This window comes from Phocoena sinus, chromosome 2, assembly GCF_008692025.1.
Source record: "Phocoena sinus isolate mPhoSin1 chromosome 2, mPhoSin1.pri, whole genome shotgun sequence".
In the NCBI taxonomy this organism is placed as follows: Eukaryota; Metazoa; Chordata; class Mammalia; order Artiodactyla; family Phocoenidae; genus Phocoena; species Phocoena sinus.
This window is the reverse complement of record NC_045764.1, coordinates 102010752-102028527: the sequence shown is the minus strand read 5'-3', so window position 1 is coordinate 102028527 and position 17776 is coordinate 102010752. Positions and strand designations below refer to the sequence as shown.

The following is a 17776-nucleotide window of genomic DNA, read 5'->3' as shown; positions in this document are numbered from 1 at the left end:
CCTAGAGTATGCAGAGAATTAGCCTATATATTATATAAGTGAAAACACCTCTGGCCTATCTTTTAAAAGATACTTCATCAAACACAAGTGAACACAACTTCTGTAGACTTTGGTGAAACCTCTTATATTAAGGATGTAGAGTTCTGCCTTTTGCACTCATAAACTGTGATGATAACTGAGATAAAGAAGAGCGTTGACTACAGAAATACTGCAGAGAAATAAATAAAAGACGCTCCTAGGTGATGTTATTTTCTCTACAGCCCAGTGTGCTTACTATGTTGAAAACCTTTGTTCTCAAAGTAATTAATGTGCAGATGTGATAGTAATAGTTCCCTGTTTAAGAAGTAACCTTTAATGCAGCCTTTTTTTTAGCCCCTTTAAAATGGATGCACACAGTGATGTTTTCTCCTAGGCTCAAAGCTGAGTATTATCCTATCATTTTAATAGTATTTTAGGCAAGTCCTATGACAATTATACCAACAAGTTTTCCTCAAACAATTCCCCACCCCTAGCCACCACCCCGTATGTTCTGCTTGTTCATATGCCCTTCACCCTTTCCCCTGTTATTATCACTGATATCTCTGCTTGTACGTGAAAGTAAAAAGCAATTCCAGCAAACTCAATGGCCCTGCTCCATAGCCTGGCCCCTGTAGAAGAGAGACAAAAGGGGAGAAACGTGAAGGACATAAAGGACCATCATGGGTTGAGATCAGGCACTACCAGAAGCCCAGCTTGTCTTTTTAAAAACAGGCTCGGTGGACATGTTCCCAGCAGGTAAGTCTTCACTGGCTTGGAGAACAGGACTACTTCACAAACACTACTGTGTTTGAGTTTCTAGAGGCTACCCAGGCCAAGAAGACATCCCTAAGAAAGAAAAAGATACACACAAACTCAGAATTACAGCCTAGATATATTCTTTTTAAACGTTGTCTTAAACAAATAGGTTGACATATATCACCCAATAGGAATATAAGGGCAGTGGGCCTAAGAGTCAGAAGTATAGGCAATCCTAATTTACTTTGGAGGATTTGAGATAGGAAATACCAATGCCTTGTTTCATGGATGTAGGTCAATCTCAGGAAAACTGGGGAAATGGGCAAAATCTTCAGAACTTCTTCCCTTTCCCCCTATACTTAGCACCTTATTGTGCTACTTACCGCCTATCCATTCCTTCTCAAATTCTAATTCCCTAAGAGGTCTGATTTGCACTAAGGAGATAAGCTAAACTAAGATTCAGTCACCACCAGCTTGATGTGTCATATTTTTAAAGAGCACACACAGAGGTAATGTAACTGAAAAGTGTGAACTGCTCATTATGTCATCTTTATCTACACGGCAAATGTAAGCTTTTTTTAAGCAGGGGAACTTCTCTAGTAGCTTCTACAATCAGATGTATATAGCAACCTACTCTACCAAAGGTAAGGTGGTACTGATTATATGCTCAGCGTTACTGTGTTTTCCAACACAGTTTATTTAGTCATACTTGAATTATAAGAAGGGGAACTGTAAGCTCACCTGCAGTGCTTCACCACGCACTCATTGCTGCAGTACTCATTGTCCCAGTCCTTACTCACAACGGGAGGGTTCTCACAGCCGGACCTCACACATCGAGGCTGGGGTGAGAGCGTCATAGGAGACCCACTCACCAATTCAACATCCATTTGAGAAGGAGACTCAACCTGTGAGAGGGAGAGAGCACCAAAGATGGATTGGACTGCTACTTACCTAGCTAGCCAGCTAGTCAAATTAACTCTAGGATCCAGTGGAGCAACAGATGTTACAGTCCCTCACAGATGGGGGTACAGTTCCAAAAGAAGGTGAGTTCTTGGTCTTCTCTATATCCAGCTTTAGAATTTTGCCATGCAGATTGATATGAAGATGCTTCCTATAAGGGGAATGCTGCCATACTGCTGGTGTTTAATCTTAATATTACCTATCACTGACCTTATTCTACAGTTGAATAATATTCCTCTGAAAATATCAAATCAATAGAATGTGAATAGAGGTTGGGTCACCTCAACTAAGATCAGAGACTAAGAAGATAAAATGTGGTGCCATCAGCAAAAAGGAAAAAAACTTAGAGATTAATAGTTTCCTGGTTTTGAAGGGGTGGGGTGGGTGGTATTTTTCTTTAAAATGACTGCTTCATTCATTGTGGGACTATAGTCACAAACAGACCCATATTTCAAAATGACTACTGGTCAGGTACAAATTAAAAGTAGGGTAAATTGGCATCTGTTTGTTTCTGAAAAGACTCAATGATACTAACCAGTTGAATTTTTCTACCTGTATTCCCTACCCATCCCCTTACTTAAAAACATCAAGCCAAGCAGTCAAGGTTTGGGAGAAATGGAAGGATTTATCTCCAAAGCTTTGGATCCTTGGGTAAGACACCTGAAAAATAACTCTATGCTTAGGATATATCTTTAGTTGACTACCGTATTACTTCTGCTTAGTTAAGGAGTAGTCTAGGATAGGAGGCCCTCTTAATGTTTCTCACCAAGAACACTACAGAGTATCTTGCAGGGAACTGACAGGATATTTCATACGCCTAGTTGTGCCAGGCATTAAATGCTAGTAGCAGCCCCTGCTTTTATTAGATCAACCAAAAATGCTTACACATTTTCACTGGTCTAGAGGAAATACTTGAAAACAGAGGCTCACCTCAGGAACTACATCTGTGATCATCTCACAGATTGTCTCAGGAGAGGTTTCCTCCACTGTATGGGTCTCAGGGCTGCTGTTCACAGGCCGCTCCGGACTCCTTTCTACAGGTGGTGGAACCAAGGTAGTCTGCATTTTTAGAGTGGGCGGAGGCACAAGCTTGACCTGCAGTGGCGGCGGCTGCTGCTGTAGATTGATTCGAAATTTCTGAGGTGGGGGCTGCTGCATGGCCTGCAGCGGGGGAGGCTGCTGCAGAATGGTGACTTGCTGCTGAGCCGGGGGCTGAGGCATTTGCTGCAACGGAGGGGGTTGTAGTCGGGGCGGAGGCAGTTGCATGGAAGCTGCTGCTGCAGCTGCTGCCTGCAGCACTGACCTAGTGACGATCTGGGCTTGCTGACTAGGCTGGATAGTAGCTGTACTGGTTTGGCCTAGTTGGATCCCCCGGGAGGTCACCACTGTGGCTGGGATAACGGTAACCATCCCTCCTTGAGACATAGTAATAGAAGAGGGCAACATCTGTTTGGTAATAATCAACTTGGTAATATTGGGCTGACCCCCAGCCCCAGAAGATGCCTGGTTTGCTACATAGGATGAAAGAGTGGAATTAACAACAATGGAAGGAGACAGGGCAGGGGGCTCTGTTGAGGCTGCTGCTGGAGAGGCTGGCTCAGCAGTAGTCACAGGAGGTGGAGAAGGAGTCTGTGATGGGGGCGCTGGATCCAATTCCACTGTTTCCACAGTAGCCTAAAAGAAGACCAAAAAAAAAAAAATCAGGAGATTTATTCTCTCCCCCAGGACATACTCACTCTAATCACCTCCCAAGAAAAGGTACATCACAGACTGGGGGGGCGGGGGGTACGAAGAGAAAGAAAGAAAAAAGAGCAGCCATGTGTCTGCCTGGCTAAAGTAAACAATGAAAATAAACTCAGACTGTTTGGCAAGGTTTACGATGGAAACAAATGGGAAACCTGTTACATATTTTTGAGCTTTTAATAACTATATACTATTAATAATAGGTTCCACAGGTTTTTGGTGGTATTTACTTCTAATTGCTAATATACAGCTTTAAAAATGTTTTTATTGGTTTAAATATCCACCTACCCCAATCTTCTTACCTGACACTCTTGATTGTCTTTATAAGCAGCCAGAGCCTTCAGATACTCTTTCTTGGCAGCTTCAGTTTTTCTCTTATATACCTGCATGAAAGACAGACTGTTTAGAAAGTTCACAAACTCCTAGTAAAGACTGATAATCCTACATTATTCATCAATGAAAGACAATTCATCTCAGTCTAAATATTGACAACTCCTGAAAGCTAGTAATCAAGACAGCCACCATGGCAGACTTTCCAGTGACCATGCATCTGAAAGCCAGCCAATCAACAGTAGGCTTGCAGAATAGCTACACTTCTAAAGCCAACAGCAACCCTTGCTCACACCTGTGTAACCAGAACAAATCCTGACCCCCAATAAGATGAGTAGTCTGCTTAGTCTGGGATTGTGTCTAACCAGTATACTTTCCCTTAAGGAAATGTGCTAAACTGTTTGCAATGATAGCCACAAGAATTCTTCCTGTGCCGCATACCTGGTCTTCCGTCAACAGCTGAAACTTATTTCCCATTCCTTTGAATTTGGGCTAGCTCTGTGAGTTGCTTTAACCATTAGAATGTGGCTGAATTGACAAAAAGAGAACTTGGGGACATCTGTTTTTGTTCTCTTGGAATACTGCTCTAACTCTGCCATAGTGTAAAGAAGCCAGTCTAGCCTATTTGGAGGATGAGAGACCATGTGAAAGAGAACCAAGGCATTTCAGCCAACAGGTAGCACCAACTGCCAGGCACGGGAGCAAGGTCATCTTGATAAGCCATACCAGCTGTTGTTTGTGTACGACCGTAGGAATGAGCCCAGGTAAGAACACCAGGAAAAACACCCAACCAATTTACAGAATCATAAGAAATAATAAATTGGGGACTTCCCTGGTGGTCCAGTGGTTAAGAAATAAGAAGACCTGGGGAGTGTAGGGTAATGATAATTATAGCCATCTTCAATTTCAACTGTATCTTATATTCATGTAGTATCACAATTTTCATTTGTTTAATCCAGGTTAAATTTAGGGAGGTTAACTATAGTTCTCAAGTTTATATGAGGCCAATGAAAAAATTCAAACTTGGCTGTGGATTTTAGAGTTAGCTACAGCATGCAACTCACCAAAGAATAGCCTAATTTTACAGATAGAAAAAAAAGGCATAGAAAGTTAGATTCAGTGTTTTTTATAATAATTTTTTTAAAATTTGTTTTTATTTATTTATTTTTTAAATATTTAAATATTTATTTGGCTGCACCGGGTCTTAGTTGTGGCATGTGGGATCTAGTTCCCTGACCAGGGATTGAACCCAGGCCCCCCACATTGGGAGCATGGAGTCTTGGCCACTGGACCACCAGGGAACTCCCTATAGTATTTAGATGGGTATTTGGGATTCACTGTATGGCTGCAACTTTTAAGATGGAGGATGATCTTGAATGCCATTAACAAAGAGCTGATATGAAATAAGAACACATAAGAAAGTTAAAACTTGAACATTCACTAACCACTAGTTCCTTGTTATTTGCTCACCTGTTTTTGCTCCTCTCCAAGACTGTCCCACATGGAAGCCACAATTTTTGAAACCTCCCCAAAAGTGGCATTGGGATTCTGTCCCTTGATGGCAGCCTGTGTGTCACGAAAGAATAAAGCATATGCTGAAACTGGTTTTTGAGGTTCATTAGGATCCTTCTTTTTTCTCTTCTTTGGGGCCTTCTGCTTTTTCCCTGCTTCCACCACAACTGTCTTCTGGCTGGGAAGTTGCTGTGGGGGGGGAAAGAGAGAGAATTACAAGAAGAAGAGAAGTATCATGTCGGGAGAACTGAAAGAAAAGAACTTTTATATGGGGTAAACTAGTCACATGAATGGAATTCTCAGAAATGCTAAAAGTAGAGGCAATAGGATTAAGACAATAAATTACGTGAGAACCAATAAGAATGGAGATTGGAAGGAGCATTATAAACTATAACTAGAGAGGCAGGACCCCATACCCAGAAAAGAGCAGAGGAGACAGCAGGGCAGGAGTAAAGAATACTTAGTAGGAGCTGTAGGTCAAGAGTTTTATCCCAGAATAATATGGCAGATTTGATTTTGGCAGGGAATGCCTCACCCTCCGGAATTCCTCAACACCATCCTCATGAAGTGAACTAGTAGGTGAAGGTGTGGTTGAAAGACGATCCTCAGGTGACTGGGCAGGTGGCAGGATGGTGCCACCCCCTAAGCTCAAACCAAGTTGAGAACTCAGTTCTGACTGATCAATGGTGGTCAACTGGCTATGCCCCATCAAGCCAGATGTCATGTCTGTCATTGGTACATCAATTGTAACAGGTGGATTGGCACTATACTGAGTTCCTATAGAATGATCCAAGTCCTGAGAGAAGCAGAAGGACTAATTAAACACTAAATATAAAAAACACTACCCTTCCCTTCCCCCCACCGGAATTCAGGACAATTTATAAACCCTCTGCTTACCCAGAAAGTATCATCATTTAAACAAACATCAAATAATTTGTCTACATATAAAACATATTAAGCTTTTTAATAAAGTACAGAAATTACAAATTGAGTACTAAGTCACTTCTTTGTACTCAAAGGCCTATTCCAAAATAACTAAAAATAACCAAAGAAGTCATAATTTTGGACAAGTTAATTTAAAGAGCAAGTAAGTTATTCAGTAATCTAGAGAGAGTGATGACACACAGGGGAATGAAAAACTTTCTCCCTGTACCCTCCTAAATAACGGCTCTTAAAGCTGCAATACATAGGCAAATCAGAGTGCATAAGGGCAATGTTAGAGATGTTTGGCATCAAGTACAGTGGGTGAAGATGTGCTACTAATGAGATGTGCTAGAAGCCCAAATACACTGATTTATAACATACTAATCCACAATTAATACTTTTGGTTCAGACAGTTTTTTGAATACATCCCTCAACATGCCAGCAATCACACTCACACTTGAATCCTAGGATATGAAAGCCATAGTAGTAGGGAAAAAACTTTTTCAAAAATCCCAATAAATCATTTTCATTTCAGGGTTAACACTGGACATTTTACAATTTTAAACCAGTTTTCAAGTAAAATTGATTCAGATGATACATCTCACTTATTCAGGGGAAACGAGGTCTTTGTTGGTGAGCCTTTAGCCAGAAGAATGGAAAATAAATACTACCCAAGTGTAGCAGGGAACAGAGTTACTTATGTCTCCCCTAACACCATGCCCATGAGCTTGGGTAAGCCTGATGATGTCTTGCCCCTTACCATGGTCAAGCCCCCACTCAGGAGCCCCCCGCCCTGCTCCATCAAGCCATGGGTCATGCCCACAGGCATGTCCAATGTCTGGACCCCATACTGGGCTGAAAAGCTGCCATCCTGAGAGGAGGAAGGGTCTGCCAGGTCATCAAAGTGGCCAACCACATCTGAGACAGCCAGTGAGGGATCAGAATCCAAGGAGATAGGGGGGATTTCAAATTCTTCATCACCCAGGCTTGGTGTATGGAACGTCTGTAGGGAGGAAAAAAAGGGAAAAAGACTTAGTGGGAAGAGGAGGAACTGCATACTGCTAAGTGAAGAACATGGCTGAGTACCTCTTTTTGGCCTGGATCCCATTTCTGTTATCAATTTCCTAGGACCTATTTAATTTTACAAATAAATCTTCTTCCTCATATCCTTGGCCATATGTCACATACAAGGCTGCCAACATCAATCACAATTTTCAGTTTTCTCTCTTTTCTACCTTTACCATCTTGGTTGTCCTAAACTATTTTGCCTATTGGTCTAATGAATGATTCTTTCAGCACCATTAGTAGGGACCCAACCTTTATAACCTGTTTAGCTATGATGCTTAAAATCTCTCTAAATATTCTAATAGACAGCAGTTATTTCATACTTAATACACCTGAACTGTTAGACCACAGAAATTCATTGTCAACTAGACAATTATACTTGGACTGTTGTTTTAGGTTCCTTTGAAGCAGATCCTAAAAGGATCATGGGAACTTTATGCCCCTCTAAAATATATGCACTTAAGAGTTTCCTACCACTTCTCCATTTTAGAAATCACGATACTAACAACAAATAAGATTTCCATGTGTACAAGATTTTTGGAAAACCCAACAATGCTAAGATAAGGATAATAGGAGAAAAACCTTCATTAAGAGATATAGCCAGAGGGCAAACTGGTTCTCTAACAGTTCCTGAACACATTCCTGTCTTGCTCTGAACAAGGCTTTCTGCAAGAAAGGAAGAAAAAAATTATTCCAGGTGAAGACCCAAACCCTTCCTCTGAGTCCAACTACAATAATAATATACTATTTCTATTCTGAATGACGCCACAATTCCCGGAGCTACAGACCAATGTCTGACCTAAGATACATTAAATGTTATGGTTCCTTTTGACACTAAAAAACTAAAATGGCAGCATCTGCAGCAATAGAGCATTAATAATGGCAAGAGACTTTGGTGTCACAGAGATCTGGGTTCAAGTCCCTTCTCTGCCATTACTATATGACCTTGAATGGATTTTCCTCATCTATAAAATGGGACTTGTAATGGTAATCTCCTTATATGGTTATTATGAGGATTTATGGGATTTAGTATACAAAACTTTATCACATGGCCTGATATATATAACTGCTTAATGATAATATTAATATCCTAATTATTATTAACTTGCCACCTGCCCCAACCAATTACCACAGATTGCTGGAATTTTAGAAACTTTAAATTCTATCAACCTTGTCACATGGCACAGTAAATACCAACTGATTCAGATCAAATTAAATAGGTACCCACAGTTTCGGGGTTTTTTTCATGATTAAGTAAAGCATTCTTTAGGAATTCCTCAAGATTTTTCTAAACCCAGAAAGGGTCTCACTAATATCAGCATTTTAAAATTTTGCTAGAAAGAATATTTCCAGCTAGTAAAACCAGGGAGAAAGAGTATGCCTGTGAAATGCTTGATTTCTCTGAAATCACATCACACTGAGAGAAGTTTCCTAAACGACAAAAAGATATGTATATAGCTTCATTTCTATATTTTCCTCCTCCAAGAGCCTTACTATTTTACTTAGCATGGTAAAAATTTGTGATATAACATGAGAGGAGCATACATAAAGAGCACGGGAGCAGACAATTCTTTAGGAAAAACTAAAACTCTCCCCAGGAACTGAACTTTTCTCAGTACACAACTCATTTTTGTTATTGTGTGGAAGTTGTTAACTTCAGGTCCATGATTTTTTTCTGAGATTTCAGTTTAAGTTCATGTGCTCATTTTTCAGGAAGAAGAGTACAAAGATTTTTACCAAATTCTCATGCAAACAAACAAAAGTTACAGGGGCAGGAAAAAGAACCTGGGGAAACATTTACTGTACTAGATTTATAGTTGTATAATAGTGGTGTACAATTTTTTAAGAGGATACAGCAAAAGTAAAGCAAAAAATGACTATCCTATTCTGCTTACCACAACAAATAAAAAAGCAACTCTGCCAAGATATGAAAATGATACTATTAATGAGAACTGAAAAAGAATAAAAACTCATATCCAAAACAGGAGACCAGTGTTCTGCAAAGGACCAGCCCTCATAAACTATCTGGAGTGCTCTCATGGAGTACACTAAAAAACCAGACATGTAGAGATTCCACAGTAACCAATTAACAAGACATTCTTTCTATGTACCACCCCCCGGAATGTGGAAACAGCATTGTTATTCAGTATCTGTGGCTTTAACGGTGTTTTTTTTTAATTTTATTTGTTTCTTCTTTTAAAAAAGAAGAGTAAAATAATGGTAATGATCAAGAATACAGAAAGGTAAACCACACACATACTAGAATAGAGATCCAGTCTAAATCTTTTACTACCACAAGTTATCTGTAAGATTATAGGTAAATCCAATATCTAAAGTTATTTTAGTGGATTCACCACATAACTAAATCATACTCTAGATTGTCAAACATAAAATAAAGATAAAACTGTAGCAAATATTAAAGTAAAAATAAATGATTTGGACACAGAAGGTGGAAATAGGAACATGATACCACTACCTTCTCAACTCAGCTTTTGTTTCCTTCTCTGTTAAATTCCTGGGCCTTTATGAGGAAGAAAGCAGTTTGGGAATTACACTTTATAGCAAGGATGCTTAGCATTGAGAGAACCAAAATATAAAAAAATACCATTTCCCTACCTTTTCACATTCCTCTATATCAAAGCACACAATCCAGTATTTCTTTAAGTACTTTCTTGTATAGATTATTCATTTTAAGGAAATTTATTTTAATCAAACACCTATTTATTCAACATTACCCCGGTACTACAGATTATTAAAATAGTTTAATTGTTCTTAAAAACTAATACAGTAGTGAAAATTTTAACTGTTCAGCCTGAAATCATTAACTGGTTCTAAAGATTACTTTTCCTAATTAAGGATAGTTATCTTTATAACTTATTTCCCCAGAGTGCTCAAAGCACAATATCATTATTTAAGTGCCAGCCTACAAGAGAAACAGAAAGATTAAACTCCCTTCAGATTATACAGCTTTCCTATCTCAAGCAATGCTGTAATAAATGCTAAGCCTTCCTCTCTGGACATGTACTTTTAAAAAATTATTATTATTTCTTATTTTACTGAGGCATAACTTATGTAAAGCACATACATTTTAAAGTGTATGGCCCAATGAATTTTTACATACGTAAACACCCAATTAACTACCACCCAGATAAAGATACAGAACATTTCCGTCACTCTAAAAGATTTTCTCATGCTCCTTCCTAGTCAATACTCCCTCCCTTCCACAACAGGTAGCAGTATTCTGACCTCCATCAGCATAGTTTAGTGTTGTCTATTCTTGATCTTCATTAAAAAATGAACTCATGGGGACTTCCTTGGCAGTACAGTGGTTAAGAGTCCACGCTTCCACTGCAGGAGGCACAGGTTTGATCCCTGCTCAGGGAACTAAGATCCCGCATGCTGTCAGGTACACCGTCCGCCACCCCCCCCCAAAAAAAAGAACTATTATAGTGTCTACCCTTTTTTGTCTGGCTTCTTTTACTCAGTAATATATTTTTGAGATCACCCAGGTTGCATTTATTAGTAGTTCATGCTTTTTTATTGCTGTGTTGCATTCCTTTTAACAAATCTATTAGTTTATAGACATCTGGTTTTGTTTCCACTGTTTAGCTATATAAATAAAGTTGCTGTGAACATGTTTCAGTTAGTATATGCACTCATTTCTCTTACGTATATATCAAGGAGTGGAATTACCAGGTTACAGGGTAGGTATATGTTTATCTTTAGTAGATACTGCTAGTTTTCCAAAGAAGCTGAATCAATTTACACTCTCACCAGCAATGATTAAGAGTTATCTATATCCTTGCCAACTCCTGGAATTGTCTTTTAAATTTTCAACATTCTGATGGGTGTGAAATGGTATCTCATTGTGATTTTAATTGGCATTTCCCTAATGAGTGACAATGACAATGACACTTTTTCATACGCCTAATGACAATTTGGATATCCTTTCTTGTGAGGTGCAAGTTTATTTATGTTATTTTTTTTAATTTATTTATTTTTGGTCACGTTGGGTCTTCGTTGCAGTGCGTGGGATTCTCATTGCGGTGGCTTCTCTTGTTGCAGAGCACGGGCACTAGGCGCGTGGGCTTCAGTAGTTGTGGCACGTGGGTTTCTCAATAGTTGTGGCTTGCGTGCTTTAGAGCACAGGCTCGGTAGTTGTGGCACAGGGGCTTAGTTGCTCCATGGCATGTGGGATCTTCCCAGACCAGGGTTCGAACCCATGTCCCCTGCACTGGCAGACGGATTCTTAACCACTGTGCCACCAGGGAAGCCCTGAGGTGCAAGTTTAAATATTTTGCCCATTTTAAAATGGGATTCTTTATTTTATTCTACAGAAGTATTTGAATATATTCTGAATATGAGCCAGATACATGTATTAAAATATCTTCTCCCAGTCTGTGAATTTCGGGAATTCCCTGGTAGTCCAGTGGTTGGCACTCAGTGCTCTCACTGCCAGGGCCAGGTTTGATCCCTGGTCAGGGAACTAAGATCCCACAAGCCGCATGGTGCAACCAAAAAAAAAAAAAAGGTTCTTAAATTCAATGAAGTCCAATTTTTCAACTTTTTCATGGTTATTACTTTTGTGGACATTTCTTTTTCTTGCAATAAAACTCTAAAACTTACTCTTCTAAAAGAAAAAAAATGTTTTTAATTACCTTTATCTAGTTCTAAGACATATTTGGGGTGGCTCACAGTAAGACCAGAAAAAACAAAAACCACAAACCAATTGAAATAAAGGAAAAACAAATTAAAAAACTGAAACAACAAAACCAAACAAACAAGGGGGGAAGGAAAGGTGAAGAAGTTGTAATGACAAGGAGAAATGTTTACACTGACAGGGCTCTAGGCTAAAGGAATCCACTGAAATTTAGTTATGAGCTTCTTGGCAAAATAGTTTTTTAAAACATTTCTTAAAGTCATAAAAGCAAAAACAAAGGATAGACTCAAACCCGGAAAGTTTCTTGATGAGCCCAGTGTGAAATTTACAACACTCTAAATAAAGAAATTTAAGGACTTCCCTGGTGGCACAGTGGTTAAGAATCTGCCTGCCAATGCTGGGGACACGGGTTTGAGCCCTGGTCCGGAAGATCCCACATGCCACAGAGTAACTAAGCCCATGCGCCACAACTACTGAGCCTGTGTTCTAGAGCCTGCGAGCCACGACTACTAAGCCTGCACGCCTAGAGCCCGTGCTCCGCAACAAGAGAAGCCCAGCACTGCAACAAAGAGTAGCCCCGGCTCGCTGCAACTAGAGAAAGCTCTCGCGCAGCAATGAAGACACAACGCAGCCATAAATAAATAAATATAAAAAATAAGAAATTTAAATGTGGAGACCTGATTCAGAAGAAATTGGCAATGATGCGTTTTCATGTGGATGAGACCAATGTGAAATTTACAGCACTCCAAACAGTGAAAATAAACCATGGAGATATCACTCAGAAGAAACTAGCAAAGAGACAGCAAAGCATCAAACAGATTTTTGTTTTATATTGTTTCTAAATTTGCTGCTTATTTGATTCACACTTTCCCCGGCTTAGGAGAATAATAATGAATAGTAATCACGATAAAGCAGTTTAAAAAAAGCAGCAAATGCTCCTTGCTAATCTAATTCTCATCCACGAAAACATTAAATTTTGTTATAAGTTCATTCAACAGCAATTGATAATTCTAGATACAAAACACTGATGCAAATGGTTTACACAACGTTTTTAAAAAAACTAAAATCCTCAAAAGATAGTACAAAGTTCAAGACTTCAGTTTCTCAAAGACCGAAAAATTTATTTTCCTGTTCCATCTTACTCTTTTGCCTTGCCTAAGCAAATGATACACTTACGACAATATTTCAACTAAAACTCTTCCACGAATACTAAAGGACCTCACCATGATCGTTACTTCTACTTCACATCATCATAAAAAACTATTATTACAGCCATCTGACAGCTGGGGAAACTGTGACTTACAAGGGTGAAGTAACCTGCCCAAACTCTGAGTCACTGGCAAACAGAAATGCATGGTCTAGGGACTTCCCTGGTGGCGTAGTGGTTGAGAATCTGCCTGCCAATGCAGGGGGCACGGGTTCGAGCCCTGGTCCGGGAAGAACCCACATGCCGTGGAGCAACTAAGCCCGTGTGCCACAACTACTGAGCCCGTGCGCCACAACTACTGAGCCTGCACTCTAGAGCCCGCGCGCCACAACTACTGAAGCCCGTACACCCCAGAGCCCGTACTCCACAGCAAGAAAGGCCACCGCAATGAGAAGCCCGCGGACCGCAAAGATGAGTAGCCCCGCTCGCTGCAACTAGAGAAAGCCTGTACGCAGGAACGAAGACCCAACGCAGCCAAAAATAAGTAAAATAAATTTATTCAAAAAAAAGAAATGCATGGTCTACTCAACTCCCTTCATGTTTTCTGGCAACTATTTCCTTTCATCCTGTCACTAGCAAAACAAGCTAACACCATGTAAGTAAACATAACTATTAACTTTTCCAAAAATCACTGGGTAGGAAATTTAAATGAAACAAAGACCCCTTCAACAAAGTATGTTTTAAAAATGAACACATTCCACAGTTAACCTCTGGTAGGCAAATTCCTTCCCTGTCTCAAATTTCTTTGGCTTAAACATTTTCTCCCCGCTGCGATCTCCCAAGATTATTGTAGTTATTTCTCCTCCACGAAAGGAGACAATTCCACTCTGTATTCCAATCCAGATCAGTCTGAAATAGGTTCGGTCTTTTCCAACGTCCTGCTTTTCTGATGACAGCAGCTTCCCGGGCCTTCCCCATGGTCCTCATAGCCTGTGGAGGCAGCTGCCACTTTTCTCCAAACATCAATCGCGGACCCCGTTCCCAACACCCGGCCCCTGGCGTCCGCACTCTCCTCCCCACCACCCGGCCCCGCCGCTGCCTCACGCCTTCCCCCCCGCTGCCTCACGCCTTCCCCCCCGCAGCGTCGGCAGCTCGTGCTCACCTCGGCCCCTGACAGGAAGGGGTGCGAGGGCCCTGTGATCGTCAGGTAATTGTCATTTCCTCCGGGAAACTGGAAACCAAAAGAAAGCCGCGGGGATAAGTTAGGGGAAGCAGGGAGTTGGCTCGGAGCGACAGATTCTGACCCCGACATTATGACATCACTCCCCAAACCCTGCTCTCTCTCCCCTCCCGTCAGCAGCCTCTCCGCCCGGCTTCCCGCCTCTGCTTCAACCCCGTTAGCCACGCTCTCTCGCCAGCCTTCTAACTCTGAAAAGCCTACCTCCATCTTCACACAACGCCTACCACGGTCTCAGTTCCCTCATCGCTCCCACCGCCCCACTGGACACGGAACTGCCGTCACTTCCACAACGACGTGCGTCGCTCTCCGCTGATTGGAAGGAGCGCCGTGGGGCTGTTGCGAGTCAGCCCGGGAAGGCCGAGAGCAGTGAAAGGCTAGCTATCTCCCCCTGGAGCTTGGTGGGATAATGGCAGGTAGGAGTGTTACAGACGGCCCTGGAGCTGGTATCTGGGTATTACCGTCGTTCCGACCGAAAGGGGATTTCGAGGGAGAGTAATAGAGACGTGATCTGGGCTAGAGGGGCCGGAGGTCGATAGACTGAGTGGCTAGAGAGGCCGGAGGTAAAGGGCTGTAGAAGTCGGGCGGACCCGGAACCCAGAGGAAACGGGACCATGACTTATGCTTATCTCTTCAAGTACATCATCATCGGGGACACAGGTAACTCGGGGCGACAGCCCTCAAGCTGGGGCGGGGATTCGAAGCACCGAAATCGGGTCTTGGGGGGCGGGGCTCATTCAGTGGGCTGGGCGATTAAGTGAAGCGGGGGCGGGGCTCGGGGCTCGGGGTTCCGGGCTCTCCGCTCCCCTTCCCGAGTCCCGGACGCCCCGACACTGGACTGTACCCGGGCGGCGTAACTTCTAGAACGCGCGTCCTCTTCTTTCAGGTGTGGGGAAGTCATGTCTCCTCCTGCAGTTTACAGACAAGAGGTTCCAGCCTGTCCACGACCTCACAATAGGTAAATGCATGTACCTGTCCTAGAATAGGTTATGAAATATGGCGAACTAAAGTGGAAAGTTAGCAGCCTTTGGTGTTCGAAGTAAAAAGTTACCTCTCCCTATTTTTGAACTATTTTAAAGTTATGTTTAGTGAAGTGTGACTAATCAAATGCTGATAAATGGGGAGTAAGTAATTGAAAGGTAACTTTAAATTTAGAGATGAGCGTGAGGTATGGATTAGTTGCTGTAGGATTTGTTTTCCCAAATGCAATTTGTATGTCTGTGGAAAATCCCACGGAAACATAACTATTCAAAAACTCACCTTGCTTTGCGGTAAATTAGTGCGAACCTCACATGTGTTTTTTCAAAGTAATCACTGCTATATAGATTTTGTGTGTGTGTTGGAAAGCAGGAAGCAAATTGAAGACCCATCCCAGACTTAGAATTAAAAGGTACATGGAACTAATAACTTTTGTTTTAAAGAAAAGAGAATCATAGAGTTCAGAGACACACTGGTGATCCTGGGAAGTATGAACATCTTCCACGTATTTGTGATAAGGCATGGCCTGCTGGGGCTTTAACAACCCTTTCCCCATAATCTCCATAACTCCAGCCCCCCAAAAAATATATGTGTAAAACTAGTCTTCTTGCCATGCAGATGCAGTTTCAGAATAAAATCCCTAGCTCCTATTCTTACTATATTGCCACTTCCAAGTCACACCTTATGGAAGTCTAAGTTACTACTGAGCCCAAAGAACTTATTCAGAAATACCTAATGAGGTTAGAAAAGGATTTAGAGGATAGTATCAACAGGAAAATATTTTTGCAAATGAATATTAAGTGCACAACTACTCTGTGCTAGGTGCTAGTGATACAGTGCTTAACAAGGCAAACACTGTGCCTACATTGAAAGTCCAGTGTAGGAGGTGGGGCTGGGGGCAGATAATGACAAGTAAATTTCAACTGCAAAAGGGGAAAAGAGGTACCACCTCTATCAAGAGAGGCTGAAAATGGAAGAATGAGCAGGAGTTTGCCAGGCAAAGGGGTTGTAGAGATGAGGGAAAAGTGATCAGGGCAAGAAGGAATAAAATGTGCAAAGGCTCAGGAATAACAGAGATCAGGCTACATTTGGAAAACTGAAAGTAATTTAATATGGTTGGAGCATGGAATTTAAAGTGGAGAGCGGGAAGAGAATATATTAGGGATGAAATTTTGAAACACCTGAAGGTAATGGGAGTAAGTTTCAAAACAAGTTTCAAAACAGGGGAATGAAGTGATCAATCGAGTGTTCCCCAGAGTCCAGTATAGGCTGTGTTTCTTTCTGAATTCAGTTTTCTGTGCCAAGATAAACAAGGCAGTTAGATAGAAAATATGTGCAAAATATGAAGGTTTCTGTGTAATTAGAGCAAGTTGCATAAAAGGGGACAAAAGTGTTATTTTTTAATTCTTCCCCACTGAAATTCCATTCTTCTTGTCCAGAAAGAAAACAAAATTAGTGACTTTTTTTTTTTTAGTAACTATCACTATTCTTGATGAAGCAGTCCAGAGTAGTAAGAAGCAATTTTTTAATTTGTCTTATTGACTGCAGAACTTTAGAGTTGAGATTCTGGTCACATTGTGCCTGGGGCCACTGAATAGCAGAAGCTAGATTAGTGCTCTTTCTTACTTGGAAATCAGAAGTCCTGGAGTAAAGTACTGTATAAAAATAGAAAATAGGACAAATTGTTTGACTTATCATCAAGTAATTTTAATGTAAGTAATCTTCAATTTTTAAGTTTTGTCCTGACATAACCTTGAAAGAAGCTGAATGCCAGGTAAACCAAAATCTTTATCAGACTATCTGTTTCCAAACTCCTAGGAGGAAGGCTGTTTTCCAGTGAACTCTGGGAATTATTGGAGACCTGAAATGTTTCATTCTTGAGAACCTACTTCTTAGATAGGTGCTTTTCTAAAACAAAAATTCTAGAATTGCAAAAAGAAATATTGTTTCATATAGAGGACTAGAGAATGACTTTGAGAAAATATTAGTAAGTATTTTCAAAATTTTTATAAGTTTTTAAAAAAGTTACAAACTTAAACATTACCTAATAACATTTAAGCATTAAATAATAATGCTAAAAATTTATTCACCTTTTCCTTGATTTCTTAATTAGTTTTATCCCCATATCTGCTTTTTGGTTATATTTCCAAGGTCATTATCTAGAGCACAGTTTTTAATTCTAGAAGCTAAGTAAAACTTCAAGGAGCACAAAATGAATTGGAGCAAATAGGCAGCTGTAATGTGCTTAGTGGTACTAAGTGCAGACAGAGGATGAGTCTTTAGCACATTGAGGAAAAGCATGAACCTCTCATTCAACATGGCTGTTGTTCATTCTTTCTCTCGGTTTTCACTGACAGGTGTGGAGTTTGGGGCCCGTATGGTCAACATTGATGGAAAACAAATCAAACTGCAAATCTGGGATACGGTGAGAGGAAACAAAAATACT

The 17776-nt window shown here is 40.7% G+C and overlaps 2 protein-coding genes across 6 annotated transcripts in view; one reads left to right on the top strand and one right to left on the bottom strand.

Moving 5' to 3' along the window:
- Window positions 1-113: 113 nt before the first annotated feature.
- On the bottom strand, window positions 114-14688 carry TOX4 (TOX high mobility group box family member 4). 3 transcript variants are annotated; one of them, XM_032622755.1, is made up of 10 exons: window positions 14557-14612; window positions 14278-14346; window positions 9785-9829; window positions 7004-7974; window positions 5855-6115; window positions 5278-5508; window positions 3780-3860; window positions 2665-3408; window positions 1516-1679; window positions 333-864 (listed from the first exon to the last, which is right to left on the bottom strand). In XM_032622755.1, the coding sequence occupies exons 4-10, from the start codon at window positions 7349-7351 to the stop codon at window positions 804-806; spliced, it is 1890 nt and encodes a 629-aa protein (XP_032478646.1). In that variant the 5' UTR covers window positions 7352-7974; window positions 9785-9829; window positions 14278-14346; window positions 14557-14612; the 3' UTR covers window positions 333-803. The 3 variants fall into 3 exon arrangements, with proteins under 3 accessions (XP_032478644.1, XP_032478646.1, XP_032478645.1); XM_032622753.1 differs by lacking the exon at window positions 9785-9829 and having other exon boundaries at window positions 114-864; window positions 7004-7246; window positions 14557-14688; XM_032622754.1 differs by having other exon boundaries at window positions 7004-9829; window positions 14557-14610.
- Window positions 14634-17776, top strand: part of RAB2B (RAB2B, member RAS oncogene family) — a 17029-nt gene continuing 13886 nt past the window's right edge. For 2 of the 3 annotated variants that reach the window (XM_032622763.1, XM_032622762.1), the window contains exons 1-3: window positions 14773-15012; window positions 15239-15310; window positions 17688-17755. In XM_032622763.1, the coding sequence (XP_032478654.1) occupies window positions 14967-15012; window positions 15239-15310; window positions 17688-17755 (186 nt within the window). In that variant the 5' untranslated portion in view covers window positions 14773-14966. Of the gene's footprint in view, window positions 15013-15238; window positions 15311-17687; window positions 17756-17776 lie in introns of all 3 variants that reach the window. The other variant, XM_032622761.1, reaches the window with a different exon arrangement.

Bases quoted from the DNA above. Each gene is read 5' to 3' on its own strand.
- TOX4 (XM_032622755.1), bottom strand. From the start codon at position 7,351: ATGGGATCCAGGCCAAAAAGAGGTACTCAGCCATGTTCTTCACTTAGC. The intron at 1,680-2,664 runs GTGAGCCTCTGT...TCCCTCTCACAG, and splicing joins TCACAGATGTAGTTCCTGAG to GTTGAGTCTCCTTCTCAAAT. The intron at 865-1,515 runs GTGAGCTTACAG...TTTCTTTCTTAG, and splicing joins TGCGTGGTGAAGCACTGCAG to GGATGTCTTCTTGGCCTGGG.